General features: G+C 34.6%; 1 protein-coding gene across 1 annotated transcript in view; it reads left to right on the forward strand.

Moving 5' to 3' along the window:
* Positions 1-16611, forward strand: part of Acap2 (ArfGAP with coiled-coil, ankyrin repeat and PH domains 2) — an 80650-nt gene that overhangs the window by 19579 nt on the left and 44460 nt on the right. Inside the window, exons 4-8 of the mRNA XM_010624061.3 lie at positions 6265-6323; positions 6474-6657; positions 9919-9963; positions 13063-13158; positions 15738-15812. Coding sequence (XP_010622363.1) covers positions 6265-6323; positions 6474-6657; positions 9919-9963; positions 13063-13158; positions 15738-15812 — 459 coding nt within the window. The remainder of the gene's footprint in view (positions 1-6264; positions 6324-6473; positions 6658-9918; positions 9964-13062; positions 13159-15737; positions 15813-16611) is intronic.

Genomic DNA, 16611 nt, shown 5'->3' on the forward strand with positions numbered 1-16611 from the left:
TTTTTTTTTTTTTTTTTTTTGAAACAGGGTCTCACTATGTAGTTGAGACTGACCTGGAACTCACTGTGTAGCTCAGGCTGGTCTCAAACTCATAGAGATCCTCCTACCTTAGCCTCCCGAGTGCTGGGATTACAGGTGTGCGCCACCACGCCAGGCTTATTGTGTCCTTTTAATAATTCTTTTAGATTCACATGATAGCACTGAGTCACTAGTGAGTCATTTTCAGCCCTGTGTTTCCCAACACTTTGAACCCACAAAGTTTGTCAGTATATGTTGTCGAAAATTTCAAGGGCTTCTTGAAATAGGTTCATTGGATCCACAGAATGTCAGTTAAATAAGCCATCTTTTAAAAGCAATAACTGGTATTACATGAATCCCCAAGTTGAGAATTATTCCTCCTAAGCTTTTTGAATTCTCCTTGTAACTTATAAAGTTCAGTAAAATTCTTTAGGGCACTTTGGTATAAAATAGCAGCAAGTTATGTTCTCACACCATTTCTTTATTTAAAAACAAAACAAAACAAAACAAAAAAGGGCCATAACTGAAACAAATGTTTTGAAGGTTTGTTTAGATTTGTTTATCATTTTGATAAATTAAATTATATTTCATTGGGAATTACTGTCTACAGATACACTTTTTACATCTATATGCAAACTTTTGCCTGTGAGAGGCCCTTTGTGTACTGATGTATAGCATATTACTAGATCTTCAGAGTTTTCTGAAGAATTGTTTTTTCTTCTTTCTCTTTTTCTGTTATTGCTGGGGAGAGAACCTAGGACCTCATTGCATGCTAGTTAGTTAACATGGTATTATGCCTCTGAGCTAAACTCTTTGCTCCCTAAATTTTTTTTTTTTTTTTTTGGTACTGGGGATCGAACTCAGGACCTTGCACTTGCAAGGCAGGTGTGGTGCCACTGAGCTAATAAACCTAGATAAATTCTTAATGTAAATTTACACTTACAATCATTGTTTGATACACTATTTGTATATAGAATCACAGTGCTTCCCTAATATCACTTATATTTCAAAATTTGTAACATTTTGAGAATTATATCTCTAGGAGTTTGTTTTGGTACTTGGCAAAACAATCAGCACTCCTTCAAATAATCTCTATTCAGAGATTTGACCTCCTGCTGCTAACTTGAGCACAGTAATGTACAGAATTATCACTCTGCAGTGAAAACTTTTTAGTACAATAGTTGTTTTCAAGGTAAGTGATTTCTGTCATGCCATCAAATGCATCTGTTTATTTTGTTGTTCAAATGTGGTACGTTTTCTCTTTCCTTTGTTTCTTTGGAGAGTAACAGTTTTTGACATTTTCCTGGTAGGCTTCTATGTTGTGCAATTCTGGCTGTAGTTTTTAACTCTTGTAACTAGTTGCTTGATCTGGTATTATTGTAACCAATTTCATAAAAGAGCTTTGTTATTTTATGCTTACAGAGGCTTAGAATACTAATCATTTTTTATGGAATGGTCGTTTTATGTTGAAGTTCTACATAATTTGCTTGGTATCATTGCTTCATTTAATTCAATTTTTTTAAGTGCTAGGAATCAAGCCCAGGGCCTCATGCATGATAGGCAAGCTATGATTGAGCTACACCCCAGACCTATTTAATAATTTTTTGATGTGAAAAGAAGTTTAAGTTGAAGGAGATTTTTTTATTACATTTTTTGTTTTCTGAATAAATGACTTTTCAGAATCAATGTAATTATTTAATGAAAGTGTTATTCATTATATAGGAAAAATAACAAATACATAGTTTAAATATGAAGCACAATGTGTGTTAATAACACGCTATGTCTGTTTCAAGATATGGGAGACAGGGCTAGAGATTTAGCTCACTGGTTCCGCCACCTGCCTCTCAAGCACAAGTACTTGAGTTCAATCCCCGGTACCAGAAGAAAAAAAAAAAAAAAAAAAAAAAAAAAAAAAAAAAAAAAAAAAAAAAAAAAAGATAAGGGAGACAATTACGTCTTGGTGGGAGAGTGATGTGCACCTTCAGGGATGGAAGGAATTTAAAAATTAAAATATTACACTTGGTGATTCTGACCTGTAGTAAAAGTTTGGGAACCACTACTGATGTTTTACATCAGTGATTCTTAAAGAGCAGCCCTGATTTAGCAGCACCGATACCATAGGAAATATGTTGGAACTCCAGGTTTTCTGAGTTTGCTCAGATCAAAGTAAACAAATACTGTGAGGCAGGAAGCCAACAACTGGTGTCTGAAGAAATCCTTGAGGTGACTCTGTTGTACCCCATAGTTTGAGAACCACTCTTCCACTGTGAACCGTGGCTTATCAGTTGTCTTGCTTTTATTTATTTTTGCATATCAGTTGTCTTAATTACTTTTCTCCTTGCTGAGACAAGTACCCGACACCTAAAGTTAAAGGAGAAAGGTCTGTTGTATAGCTCACAGCTTTTCTCTTGGTAGTGGTTGTAGCTGTTTATCTTTAGCATATGAAAAGAAACCCTGAATTCTGTCTTAGCAAGGTATAATGACTTAGGAATTGTGTTGAGGTAGTAGCTGATTAGTTAAGACAGTTCTGTGCAGCAGTTTGCTACAGAAAAGTAAAGAACTGTTAGGTAGCTGGATGGCTTGAAATGGGCAAATAGTGGACAGAACCTTTAATAGTTTATTTAAATTTACCACATAATTTTACTCTGTTGAAGATATAGCAGTATATAAGCTGAGAGCTGAATATGGTGGCTCATGCCTGTAATTTCAATATTTGGGAGGCTGAGGCAGGAGGATCACTGTGAGTTCAAAGCCGGCCTGTGCTACATAGTGAATTCAAGGCCAGCTTGAACTACATAGAGAGACCCTGTCTCAAAAGAAGGGAAAAAAATGTTAATAGGAAAAATCTGTGTGTGTGTGTGTGTGTGTGTGTGTGTGTGTGCACGTGTACGTATGTATGTATGTACGTACGTACGTATGTATAGGCTATAGCTGGGCATGGGCATACATCTTCAGTGCCAGCTACTTGGTAGGCTGAGGTGAAAGGCTTACTTGGTTTGAGACTAGCCTAGGCAGCATAGTAAGACCCTATCTGGGAAGGGGGGAGGGAATTATATATATACACAAAGACACACACACACACACACACACACATATGTTTATGTATGTGTGTATATGTATATGCATACATATTAATTCCTTGATAAATATATATATCAGTTCCTTGAAATACCTCTCATTCTATTCAAATGCTTATAAAATTAATTAATTAATTAATTGGGGTTTTTTTTGAGACAGGGTCATGCTATGCAGTTCAGGCTGGCCTTGAACTCACTATCTTGCCCAGGCTGCCTTCCAACTCACAGCGATCCTCTTGCCTCAGTCTCTGAGTTCTGGGATTAAAGATATGCACTACTATGTCTGGCTATAAAATTTATTTTGATGCTATATTTTGGAGGATGTAGGGGGTAATGTTTTTAAGTTTTAAAACAGTGATAATACACAGGAAAATACTCTTTTTCCTTTGGGATAGATCTCTTGTCATTGGTATTTTAAGTCTCATATTTAATTGGTCATTGCCAGTATATAGAGATACAACTGATTTTTCCATGTTGACTTTGTTTCTGCAAGTGCTAAACTCACTTAGTTCTAGTAAATCCTTTTGGTAGATTCTATAGTGCTGTCTAAATAATTGATCATTTCAACTATAGATAAAGACAATTTTTATTCTTTCTAGTCTCTACACTTTTTATTCTTCACTGATTGTAGCATTGCTAGAATTTCTAGTGCAGTGTTGAACTTACTGTTCTGATTATCTTCCATAAACATTTAGTATTTCTATAACATCATATAAATGGAATCATGTAGGAGAGAGAGAGAAAGGGGAAATAATTGATCATTTCAACTATAGATAAAGACAATTTTTATTCTTTCTAGTCTCTACACTTTTTATTCTTCACTGATTGTAGCATTGCTAGAATTTCTAGTGCAGTGTTGAACTTACTGTTCTGATTATCTTCCATAAACATTTAGTATTTCTATAACATCATATAAATGGAATCATGTAGGAGAGAGAGAGAAAGGGGGATCAGTCGCTGTTTTCTGAATACTGTGTAGTGGGGGGTGGCTCAGTGGTGGAGCACTTGCCCTGCATATGCAAGGCCCCTGGTTCTATCCCCAGCAGCAGCAGCACCTCACTGCAGGAATAGAACAACAAACAACCTTCCCAAAAGTTTTGCAGTGTAACTTGGTGTCATCGAGCCCAGTGAGTGTGTCCTGTGTGTTGCCATACCCTTGCTTTATGCTTGTAATGTGGTCAGTTGCAATAAATGTTGGGGTAGTATTTGTGAGAAGCATAGGTGTTCCCTTTTCTGGGTTTTATATTTCCTTCCTTTCTTCCCTCCCTTCCTCCATTTCCTCCCTCATTCCTTTTTCTCCTTTTTTCCTCTTCCTTCTCTTCCTCTTCTTCCTCGTCCTTCTTGTCCCCGCCTCACTGAATTCACCTACCCACTAGTAATAGAACCCAGGACCTTCACACTAAGCTACATACTCAGCCATTTAAAATTTTTAAATTTTTAGGCACAGTCTTGCTAATTTGTCCAGGTTGAGCTTGAACTTGTGATGCTCCTTCCTTAGCCTGATAGAGTGCTGGGATTACAGGCCTGTATCACCATGCCCTGCTAAGGGGTTTGTATTTCTATAGCTGTTCTTTCAGTCAACTAAGGTAATCATGTTGGTTGTGTTTTCTTCATTCATTAAAAGATGTGCTGATCTTTATGTATGCTCTTGTTCTTAATATTTTTAAAGTTATTTTTACATTTAAATGTAACAGAATTGATTTCTTGTGGTGCATGACTCTCTAGGTTTCAGCAAATACATATGTTCAAGTCTCCTCAATCAAGATGCTCAGCAGTTGTACCCAATCTCAGGACACTCTCACTTGTCCTTTTTTGGCCTTCATTAGTTCACTTTTCCTCCTGCCACTGGAACTTGCTGACTTGTTTTCTGTTCTTATGGTTTTGCCTTTTCGTAAATGTCATACAACTTGTACAGCTTTTGTAGCCCTTTGACTACAACTTATTTTACCTGGCATATGCACTTAGATTCACCTCTGTTGTATGTATTTGTACTTATTCCTTTTTATTACTGAGTATTCCATTGTCTGAGTTTGCCTCTCCATTCCATGATTCAAGGATATTTGTTTTGTTTCCATTTTTGGCGACTAGGAATAAAGTTGCTATAAACATTTGTATACAGGTACTTGTATGAACTCCTACTAAGAGTAGGATTACTAGTGTAGCTTTAGCTTTACGCAATGTTTAATATCTAGATTCTTTTTGTTCAATTCTACTAAAGTGATCAAATTCTCCCTCCCTTCCCTTCCTCTCTCCTCCCCTTGGAATTGAATCCAGCACCGTATAGATGCTAGGCAAAAGCTCTATCACTGAGCTACATCCCCAGGTATTTTTGTTTATTTTGAGACAGGGTCTCACTAAGTTGCTCAGGCTGGGCTCAAGCTTTCTATCCTCTGCCTCAGCCTCCTGAGTAGCTGGAATTATAGGTGTGCATTACCATGCCCAGCATGGTGCTGTTTCTAATTAGAGGGATACAAGATTTTTGTTGTTATTTGAATATTCACTTTTGTTCTCAGGCATCTCTGTTTTAAACTCTGAATGAAGTAATTTATAAATTATGATAGTACTTGAAATTTTGGTGACAAGTCCTATGGAATTGACTGTATAGAGAGCCATTGATATGGGGCATCATTTAAGTAGGGCAAAATATCATCCTAAGGAATAAGATTTTATTCTTGTCTCTAATCCTAGCTGTCCTTTAACTTAAAGGAAGTCAGAATGTGCGGTATTTAAGCTCCCAAGATTTATCAGGTTGCAAACCTCCACCTAACCTATCAGGCATTCTGAGTAGTTTTCATCTGAGGTGCTCCCATCTGATGGAGTAAGACTCGGCAGTACATGGAGTGGGATTTGTGTTCTCTTTTAAGGTTCTCCTGAAGCCTGGATTGGAAATAAGGAGATGGGTTGCTTCACAGTTTCAGTGGTCTATTTAAATATTAAAACAGATTCATTTTCCTTTGTTAGCAGGTTTATTTTTGAATCAGGTGAAATTGGCTTACAACTGGTTTCAGGTTGTTTTTAAAATGCTTTTTTGCTAGTATTCAAGAAGAAGAAATATAGATGTTATGAGAATTGGAGTATTGATGAAGGGTTTTGGTATGTATAGAAGTACAAGAAAGTGATTATCTTTGTTTACTTTTCTAATCACTCAATGTTACATTTTATATTTTAGATCCTGTTTGACCAAACTCAGAGATCAATTAAGGCACAGCTTCAGAACTTTGTTAAAGAGTAAGATCTTTTTGGTATATGTCTTGTACTCATTAACTACTTTGAAGATAATAACATACAATGTTATAACTATTGTTATTCTCTTATTTCAACCAGTTAATGATTGCCAGAGTTTTTAAACAAGAAAGTTTCACTGTTTTTGTTTTTTAGAGATCTTAGAAAATTCAAAGATGCCAAGAAGCAATTTGAAAAAGTCAGTGAAGAGAAAGAAAATGCATTAGTAAAAAATGCTCAAGTACAAAGAAACAAACAGCACGAAGTTGAAGAAGCCACAAACATTCTGACAGCAACAAGAAAATGTTTTCGACACATAGCCCTTGACTATGTACTTCAGGTAGATATTTTATTATGATTTCAAACAGTGCTTTGCTGAGTAGGGTGTTACTTTTGAGTGATTGCACTGTAAATAATCCAATTTCTTTGAGTTTAAAATTGAAACATGATCTTTTCTGGAAAAATGTCACCTATCTGTGTGTGTTTTTGTGTATGTACATGCTCCATGTGTGCCTTTAGTTCAGATTTCTTCCTCTTTTCTCTTAAAGCTTCCCACATTTTTTAATATTTTTAGAAGGCATTTTAAAAATAACTGTACATATTTTATTTTATGTAGCTCCCAATTGATATTTGTCAGACTTATAGGGTGTTGTCAGTTTTTACTGGACTAGTAAAACTATGACTTTAAATAAATGTTTGTGATAATAACATCCTTATATATACATTGTTTACCACATTTCTACTTATTTCTTTAGATTCTTGGTGATATTGAGACTTATTGTATCACTCAATGAAAAATATTTCTAGAATAGTGTTTTCCTTTTTTTCATCAGGTGTGCATTTTCAAAGCTAAAGATCTGGATTTGAGGGATATAACTCAGTGATCAAGCACTTGCCTACCGTGTGTGAGGCTTGGGTTCCATCCCCAGCTCCTCAAAAAACCAAAACCAAACCAGACAAACAGAAAAGCTAGTGATCTGGGTTTGGTAAGGTGCTAAGTGATCTTCTTGACCTGTGAATAATGGAGACCAGTTTGAATGTGATAGGTCTTCAAAGGAACTTGAGACACATGAAAAGTAACAGCATAATATATTATTTCACAAGTACACTATGTCTCTCTGTACATCATGGAGTCGAAAGTTTGAAAGGTTTAAAGCTTAGGGAATTATCTTGCCCAGATCTCCTGTTACAAACAGCAGTGACCTCAGCGGTGGTTTACTTCATAGTGATCACAGGTTATTTCTTAAAAAGAAAAACAAAAGTATACACAAATTAGTGATAAAAAATGATGAGTGATTAAAAAAATGACTTTGCATAATTGCAAAATAGTCTAAAATGAACTTTGTTTTCTCTGAGTTCCTGTGAGAAGTTAAATTGTTAAAATTGCAGTCTGTTCCCTTCATGGTTGTTTTCTGCCTGCCGTCAGTGCTCCTTCCTGCGGCAAATAATTCCCCTGCCTTTCCAGCACCCTTTACTGACATGGCTATGCACAGGTCTTATTCATTACATGTATTTTAGTTTTTAACCTATGTGACTATTCTCATTCACTGAAGTGGTAGGTCACACTCTACTTCTTGAAATATATTTTTTATCTTGATTTATCTGAAACCCACCTTTAGGTTCTCTTGCTTCTTTCTGGTTTCTGCCTTGAACTTTTTCCTTTGTCTGCCTGCCTTTTTAGTCTCCTTTTAAGGATTCCATCTTTGATTCTCTTCTTTATTACTCTCGGACAGTCTCATCATGTCCTGTGCTTCACTTGCTACCTAAATGTCATAAATGACAAAATCCATTTTGCACGGAAATGCCACCTTTAGTGTCTAAAACTGAGATCTGTCATCTTCCAAAATGGCTTTTCTTTCTCTCTTAGCCTTTGCTAACTATATGACATCACCCACTTATTCTCATAGAAGTTCAAAATTGGTGATAGCCACCAAAACATCTTAGAAATTTCTCTTATATACCTCATAAATATGTTTTTTCCTCCCCTTGCTGCTGTCCTAAACCAGTCTTGCTGCTTCTCAACTAGAATATTAGTGGGATATTCTTGTAAACATGGCCTTTTTTGTACTGCTTTTCCGGCCTATCTCTGATTCATACCTGTGGTCAGATTTGCTCTCTGTGTTGCCATAATATTTTCATATGCATTGCAGTTAGATCACTGACCACATTTACTGTAAACATGTATTTATGCATTTTCTATTCCTCGATTGTGTCCCTAGCTTGTAGTTTTGTGGTTGGAAAAAATACATGTAGTAAGTATATTTTCAAAGAGTGAATGACTTACATGTTATGAATTTTGTATATGAGAAGGGTTAGCTAAAATACTCCTTATTTTCAAACTTACACCTGATAAATTACCTACTTCTTTGGTCTTCATCTGGCAGTTCTAAGATAGCTTCTTAACCCACCAATATCTTGAGAAACACATGTAGAATGCTTATTGGAGAAAGGTTATTTAACCATCTATTGGTCTCTTTTTATTTTCTAGTCAGTGGTTTAAATTATCTTAAAAAATAGGTGGGAAATTCAGTGGGAAGGACATATCAAAACATACTCTGTGATCTTCTGAAAATATTAACAAAAGTGAATGATTTAGATAAGCATTTTATTTAATTAAACTGACATTTAAAAACAGACAAAATGTTTATCATGAATTTCTAGAGTTGGCAGAGGATCCCAAAAAACAGTTCTCTTAATTTACTGATCTTTCATTAAGTTTAGTCTAATTAAAATATTTAAGATCTATTGCTCTAACAAATATTTTTTGAGTGTTTGTGTGCTGCTTGGGGACTAAAGCTGAGAATAAAAAGACTGATCTTGTGGAACTTATACTTTAGCTTGGGAAAAGACCATAAGAAAATACAAGGTTGAATAAAGAGAGTTTTATGTACTAATCAACGTAAGGAACTGCATTAGACTTTTGTAAGGAAATGGCATTAGACCTGATTGGTAGGAGACAGTCTCATACTCATGAAGGCAGCCATCCTTCCATGTAGATGGAAGAGCAAGAACAAAGGCTTTGAGATGGGGACAGTCTTGGCAGTGGTTGCAGTACAGAAAGGAGGAAAGTAATAGAAAACTAGGTTGGAGGGGTAGGCAGGTACCTCATCGTAACAGGCCTTATTCAACATGGTAGGAAGTAAGGAGGTTTTAAGTCAGAGGTAATGGTACTTGTGTAAGAATGGACCACAGGCTGTAGGAATGGATGTGAGAGAGTAGTTCATAGACTACTGCAAAGTCCAGGGGAGATGTGAGGAGAACTTGGATTTGCACTGAGGCTATACATTGAACCTTGATGTGCAAGTAGAATAAGGAGGGTGGAGAAAAGGCAGAATTCTCAGAAGTTCAAAAGTCAAAATAGTATTATCACTACAATATTGTAACTTAAGTGACTAATTTTTTACTGAGCTCAAAAATGGTTCAGTTTGTTGGTATGTTTATTTTAACTGCAAAAGGAGGGTCAAAAGATGAAAAATTTGAGTTTTGTTTTTATTTCATTTTTAGAAAAGAATTGAACTATTAGAATGTGCAAATGTTACAATATTATGGATTAGTTTTAAAAATGATGCATAGGTGATTAATCAAGTGTATTTTCCCTCAGATTAATGTTCTTCAATCAAAAAGGAGATCAGAAATCCTAAAATCAGTAAGATATTTATTGAAATGAAGTTTTAAATATTTTAATATGAAGCTATACATATTTAAGTATTTATAGGAACATCTACTAAATATATATTCCAGGCTTCATAATTGATATTACTTCCTTTTTATCTTTATTTGTACTTCTCATATCAAAGTAGTTTCTTATATTATGTCTCCTTTATGTTACAATTATTTATGTGTATCTTATCTATTAATATCCATACTTCTGGCTCTATAAATCCAGACTTGATGCTGTTCTGTTTTCATTTTATCCTAAGATGATGCTGTATACTAGATGCCCAGTACTGTTTGGTGAATAACTGGAAGTGTCCGTTGTGAAAACTGAGAATATTTCTGAATTTGTTTTGAAATTTATAAAAATATAATCCTATTACATTTACATTTTGAACTTTCATTTGCACTTTTATAAATTTTCTGTGCAACCTCTTTCCTCTCAATTTTTAAAATACTGAACTCGAGATTGAGGACTTACAGGAGTAGATCATTTGAAGAATTTACCCTTAAGGTTGATAATGTTTCAGCATTTTGGTTTGGTCCCTGGTATTCAGTTCCAAAACCAGTGGGTGAAATTTCAGGATCACTGTTATTTTTCCCGAGCCTTTTATCCATGGTGACAATGATATATATTTTTTATTTGTCCTGTTTTTGTTTTGATTTTTGTTCTTTGGATTTTAAAGGTAACAAGAAAGTGAACAGGGAAATGTGGTTTTGCGGTCTTTCTGAGAGCCTTCAAAATAATTTTTCCTCTGAATTTATTTGCCGAAGTTATTTTTCCCTCCAAAGGCTGGTTTTTGTATTTTTTATTTATTTATTTTTTTTGAGACAGGATCTCCATATGTATTTTAGGCTGGCCTTGAACTCACTGTGTAGGCTTTGAATTCACAGATCCTCCTGCCTCAGCCTCTCTAGTGCTGGGATTACAGGCATGCACCAAAATGCCTAGCAAGGATGTATTTAAATTACTTGAGATCATTGTTCTCACCTAGCTTTTTTGTAAATTTTATGTTTATATTTATGTTGTATTGTACCAGGAAAGTACATTTTATTTGCTGTTTTTTAAAGATGATGTTTATCCCCTGCTTGTTTTCCAGATTAACAGTAATGTGTTGACAATAATATTTAATGATGGCTTTTGTGGCAAGGTAGAATTCTACCATGTGAATGTAGTAGGAATGGGCAGACATTTTATAATTATAGTAGGTTTTGCAGGCCATGTGGTCTCTGTTGCACTCACTCAACTGTCCCCTTTTAATGAGAAAGCAGACATAGCTAATACGCAAATGAATGGTCATGGCTGTGTTCTAGTAAAACTTCATTTATGATCATAGAAATTCCAATTTCATATAGTGTTCACTTGTCATGAATTTTATGTGTCCTTTTCATTTTCTTTTAATCATTTAGAAATATAAGAACCATTTTTAACCTCATAGGCCATCCAAAAACAGGTGGTAGGGCTGGATACAGTTTGCAAGTCATAATTTGCTGACCTTGAATATACCATAAATTATCTTTATCAATTAATGGATGTTGAGGTAATTTCCATGTTTTCGACATTAAAACTTAGCATTGTAGTAATAATCTTAATGAATAAGATGATTATTATTGTCTTAGGATAGATTTTTTTGGGGTGGGTATTGGGGATCGAACTCAGGACCTTGTACTTGTGAGGCAGGTGTGGTGCCGCTGAGCTAAATCCCCGGTCTGTCTTAGGATATATTTAAAGACAAGGGATCACTTAGAGGGTTTAAATAGTGAATAAGGTTTTTTAAAATATTGTGAAATTTAAGGTTTATACCATATTTCCACTAACAGTGTGTGTAAATAAATACTTCATATTTTATCAACAATGAGTATTACAGCTTCCCTCCTCCCCCATTGGCAGGTAGACATTGTGATCTCATTATTTAGCTTTGTATTTCATTAATACAAGTTAGTTTCAGCCCTCTTTTAGGTCACATCAGTATCCTATACTTATCCTTTTGTTTCTTACTCTGTTGGAGTGTTTATTTTTTCATACTGATTTGTTATATCACTTACATATTAACTCTTTGTCATCCATTTTTTTCCTAGTTTATCATTTGTTTTTTAATATGCCTCTAATATGTTTTGATATTTAGGCATATTTTACATTTAGTGTAGCCCTATTCCTCCCCCCATTAAAAAAAAGCAGTGTGTTTTTAAAAAAATTATACACACAAACCATTATCAAAGTTTCCTTTTATGAGTTTTATCCTTTCATCCTTGGGTTTTATTTAGTGTTTTTTTTTTCTTTTGGAAGCAAAATTTTCTTTGGTGAGTTCTTGAATATTAAGGACCTTATGACCAATTTTAGAGTTCAGAGAATGAAACAAATAGTAAGATTACTAAAAACATTGAAGTCAGATGATTCTTGCAGCACTATACATTTATATAATTCCTTCCCATGTAAAAACTTAACTAATAAAGTAAGGGTGACTTTTCTCTTATGAATAAGTAAAATACAGAAAACCCTTGAAAAAACATTCCTTGATGTTATTTTTGGATTTGCGGAATGAATATAAAGAAATCTCTAAATTGGCAAAGTCTGTTGATTCATTTCATTTTGTTATCTTGAGAAACAACAGGAGCATTTTGTTAGTTTAGGTAATGTATTTGTGATTATTTTATTTTGAGAGCTATATGTTTTTTCTTTTATTTTTTATGTCTTATTTGCTTAAGGTTTACCAGTGAGCTTAGTTCAAAGGAACACATAGTTAATAATGTGCCTGGGAAGATAGTGAAACCTGAAAATTTCATTATTTAAATAGCTATATTAATTTTGTTTACAAAATTACATACAGTCTAAACAGCTTACAAATTTGGGGCATGTTAAAATTCACCACCATTGGGAAATTTCTTTTAAAATAAAATTCTCATTGTATTTGCAAATATTTATGAAATGCTTCTAAGAAAAGTGACATAGTTTAATTTTAAATAGGTTTGACATTATGGGCTCTTATGAAATAATATTTAAGCATTAAATAGGATGAGGGCTTTTAAAAATATTTCCTAATATTTGTCTAGGGTTAGATTTTAAAATGGCAATCTTGATTTTCCCTACTAGATGTTATCCTTTATGTATGCCCATTTGGCCTTCTTTCATCAAGGATATGATCTGTTTAGTGAACTTGGGCCCTACATGAAAGACCTTGGAGCACAGGTAATGTTGAGCTATATAACTTGATTCTATGCTATACATTGATATTTATATTTTTAAAGAAATATAGCATACTGGGGGTTTCACATTTCATTTACTTCATAAAGAAGTTGGGTGCTGGAGCATATTTACATGTGGGTTAATGTATAATCAGAAATGAAATTAAAGGTAAAAATAACCTTATGTTACAGATTGTGTATGAGTGGTACTAAAAAGGAGAATGTAAAAATATACTGTCTATTTTCATTGTATATATATAACTAGATTTTAAAAATATTTTATACTTCAATAATTGATTTACTGTCCTAGTTTACATTTCATTTGATTTATACATCTTTATTTTCAAAAATTGTTTTATTATTTGAATAATGAAATTTTAGAATTTTAGGAACTTTCATTTCACATAGACTACATTTAGGTATCTTTTTTTTCTATGTATTTGTGTATGTTTTAGGACTAAACTTATACTACAAGGAAGTTTCATTTTATTTCATTTTGCTGAAAATTTTTTTGTAGCTAATCAGAAGTATACAGTGTGATTGGGAGCTTTTTTTTTTGGTGGAGGGATGCTGGGAATTGCACCTTGTGCATGGCAGGCAAACTCTACCGGGGAGCTACACCCACAGCCCCTGAGACGTTGTTTTTATCCATCGATGAGCTTTCTTGATTTAATGGTGAAGGTTTTTAGGTGGTTGTCTTTCCCAAGATTATTGTTTTTACTTTGTTGTTGTTTTTTTTTGAAACCGTCTCACTCTGCAGTTCAGGCTGGCCTTGAACTTACTGTGTAGCCCTAAGTTGGCCTCAAACTCTGGTCCTCCTGCCTCGGCTTCTCTAGTGCTGTGATTACAGGCTTGCAGTGCTGGGATTACTGGCTAACCTTGTAGCATTCTGGCGTGGGCACAAAACAGCCAGTTTTCTTTTTGAGGAGAGGGGATTAATGATGAAAATATGGTTTAGGGAAATGAGAGAAAGGTAAGGTTGGAATGGGAATGAGATTCACTCTTCAGAGTCTATGTGTAGGATGTGTGTGTTGAGATGATGTGGGCTATGTATGATGTTCAGGGCTTATGTTGTGAAGCATACAGATCTGTTTCCTGTTTCTGTTGAACTTAATCTATTGAAAGAAACCAACAAGTCACCAGATGTTAATCTCTGTGCTGAATGTTCTGTATATATCATTTGGGATTGGATTTGTATGTGAGTGATAGAAAAATGAAAATACTAGTAGTTAAAAAGGATAGAAGTTTATTTTTTGTATGTAAAAGCAAAGATGTGGTATTGTGGTCACTTGATTCATGGAGACCCAAGCTTATTTTGTGTTTTAATTCCTTCTATCTCATGGATCATAATAGGTAATCAAGTTCTAGCCATCATTCTCAAATTCTAGCTAACAGACAGGAGGAAAGGGAAAGGACACACATTCTCTTTCCTTAAGGACATTTCCTGGAAATTGTGCATGGCACTTCTGTGTACATCCCTGTGGCCAGTGATGGTCAAGGTTGCACTTGCTGTGAGGAAATCTGGAAATACAGCCTTAGAGCCAGAATATGACATATAGAATTTGAGAATTCTGTTGTTTTGGAAAAAGAAAACAGATATTGGGAGCAGCTAGCCTTTCCCACCATACAGGAGAGAGACAGGATATTGTGGGAACATACAGACAGGAGTCTAACCCAGACTTTCAGGAAGTAAGACCTTCCTGGGTTGTAGGCACTGCTCATATACCAAATATTAGCTTGCACTCTCATCTTACATTCAGTGTAATTTTGAAAAAAATATGAATTGAAATTACATTTGACATGTTGAAATAAAAGTTTATTTTTAGACACTAACTTCAGTTTTACATACTTCAGATGTCAAATAAGTTTGCAGGCTCTTGAAAAATACCTAATAAGCCATACTGCCTGTAGTGCCTAGTGGATAATAGGGCCTAGTTGGAGGTGGTCACTTGGGATATTGTATGAGTAACTCAGGAGATAATGGCATCTCAAGGCAAAGGATTATTTTTTTATTTTTACTCTTTCTTCAAGTGATTTCATTTGGTCAGTTATTTCATGCACCATTAGGAAGCCAACTTGTAAACCTAACACATCTTGACTGATGGGCAGTGTCTGTTAGTGTGAATTTATGGGGTTGTGGGAGTTGGCCGCAGTAGCTCAGCTGCACTACATTTTGCCCTTGGGGACACTGGGAAATCACTAGCGTCTCTTCTTTATAATTTTGATTGTAATAACCAGAAATTGCTGAGTGTGTCAGCAGGAGATAAGCTAGTCATTTCCTTATTCAAGAACCCAACATGTTATCATGCAGTGCCCAAGATGAGGCCTCCTGTTGTGCACGCTTGGCACGAGGACTGTTTTTGGAAACCTCTTCTCTAGAGGAGTTATGGACCTTCTCAATACCAGAAAAAAATGTAAACTTCTATTTTAAGGTTTAGCCAAAATGCCTATTTAGATAAACTTCATTTGAATGACATTGCTTGTTTTTCTATGTAATATATTAGAATATAGTTTGGGAAGACAACCTTACATTTTTTTCTTTGTTTTTTAAGTCTACAGTTTAATCTTTTCCCCCTTTTATAGTTGGATCGACTAGTTGTGGATGCAGCAAAGGAGAAAAGGGAGATGGAACAAAAACATTCCACCATTCAACAAAAGGTACATGAAGGGAAAAGTTAATTTCTGTTTTATGAAGTTGCTTGATTAGTATTGGTTTAAACAAGGTACCACTGTGTAGGAACAAATCCTTTGAGTTGCTTTAATTACAACATAATATAGATAAATTCCTCCTCTTTTTTGTGAAAAGTAGTTTTAAGATGTTAAGGTGTGAATTTTATTATCCTTTCAAATCAAAGCATTTTGGGAGCCATACTTTCTCCTGTTTATATAAAATCTTACTCTCTTAGGGACATAACTAAGTTAAAAGTGACCCTTAGAATTTAAAACACTATTCATAGTTTTATTTAGGATACCTCCAGCCTCCTTTAAAAATCTGAGAGGGAGAGAGAGAGAGAGAGACAGAGACAGAGACAGCTTATGAATCTTAATGTCGGTGTTCTAGGCTTTCCAGTGGCAGGCACCCTAAGGACGCACTGGTTTTCTTTCCTGTGATGCTAAAATTTGCACTGCTTGTTAAATTGCCTAAGCATAGCTAAACTTAATTTGTAAAAATTAATTTAAAAAATGAAAATCATTAAACTAGTTTTTATTGCTAGAGTTGAATGTGACATGTCTGAGATTCAACATAATGCTGTTTTATCTTAGTGATTCTTTTCTGCAGTAATCTGAAAATAAAAGGAGAGAGTTGGAGGTTGAATGCAATAATACACATATATCACAAGATGCTTTCTGGTTTGCTTTAAATCTTTTCTCTTGTTATTAGTAGATAAATCAACTTCTGTTATGGTTTATTTCAAATTTATTCTTTTTTTTTTTTTTTTTTTTTTTTTTTTTTTTT

The sequence above is a fragment of the Fukomys damarensis genome, unplaced genomic scaffold, assembly GCF_012274545.1.
Source record: "Fukomys damarensis isolate Sample0158 unplaced genomic scaffold, DMR_v1.0_HiC HiC_scaffold_12, whole genome shotgun sequence".
Taxonomy (NCBI): Eukaryota; Metazoa; Chordata; class Mammalia; order Rodentia; family Bathyergidae; genus Fukomys; species Fukomys damarensis.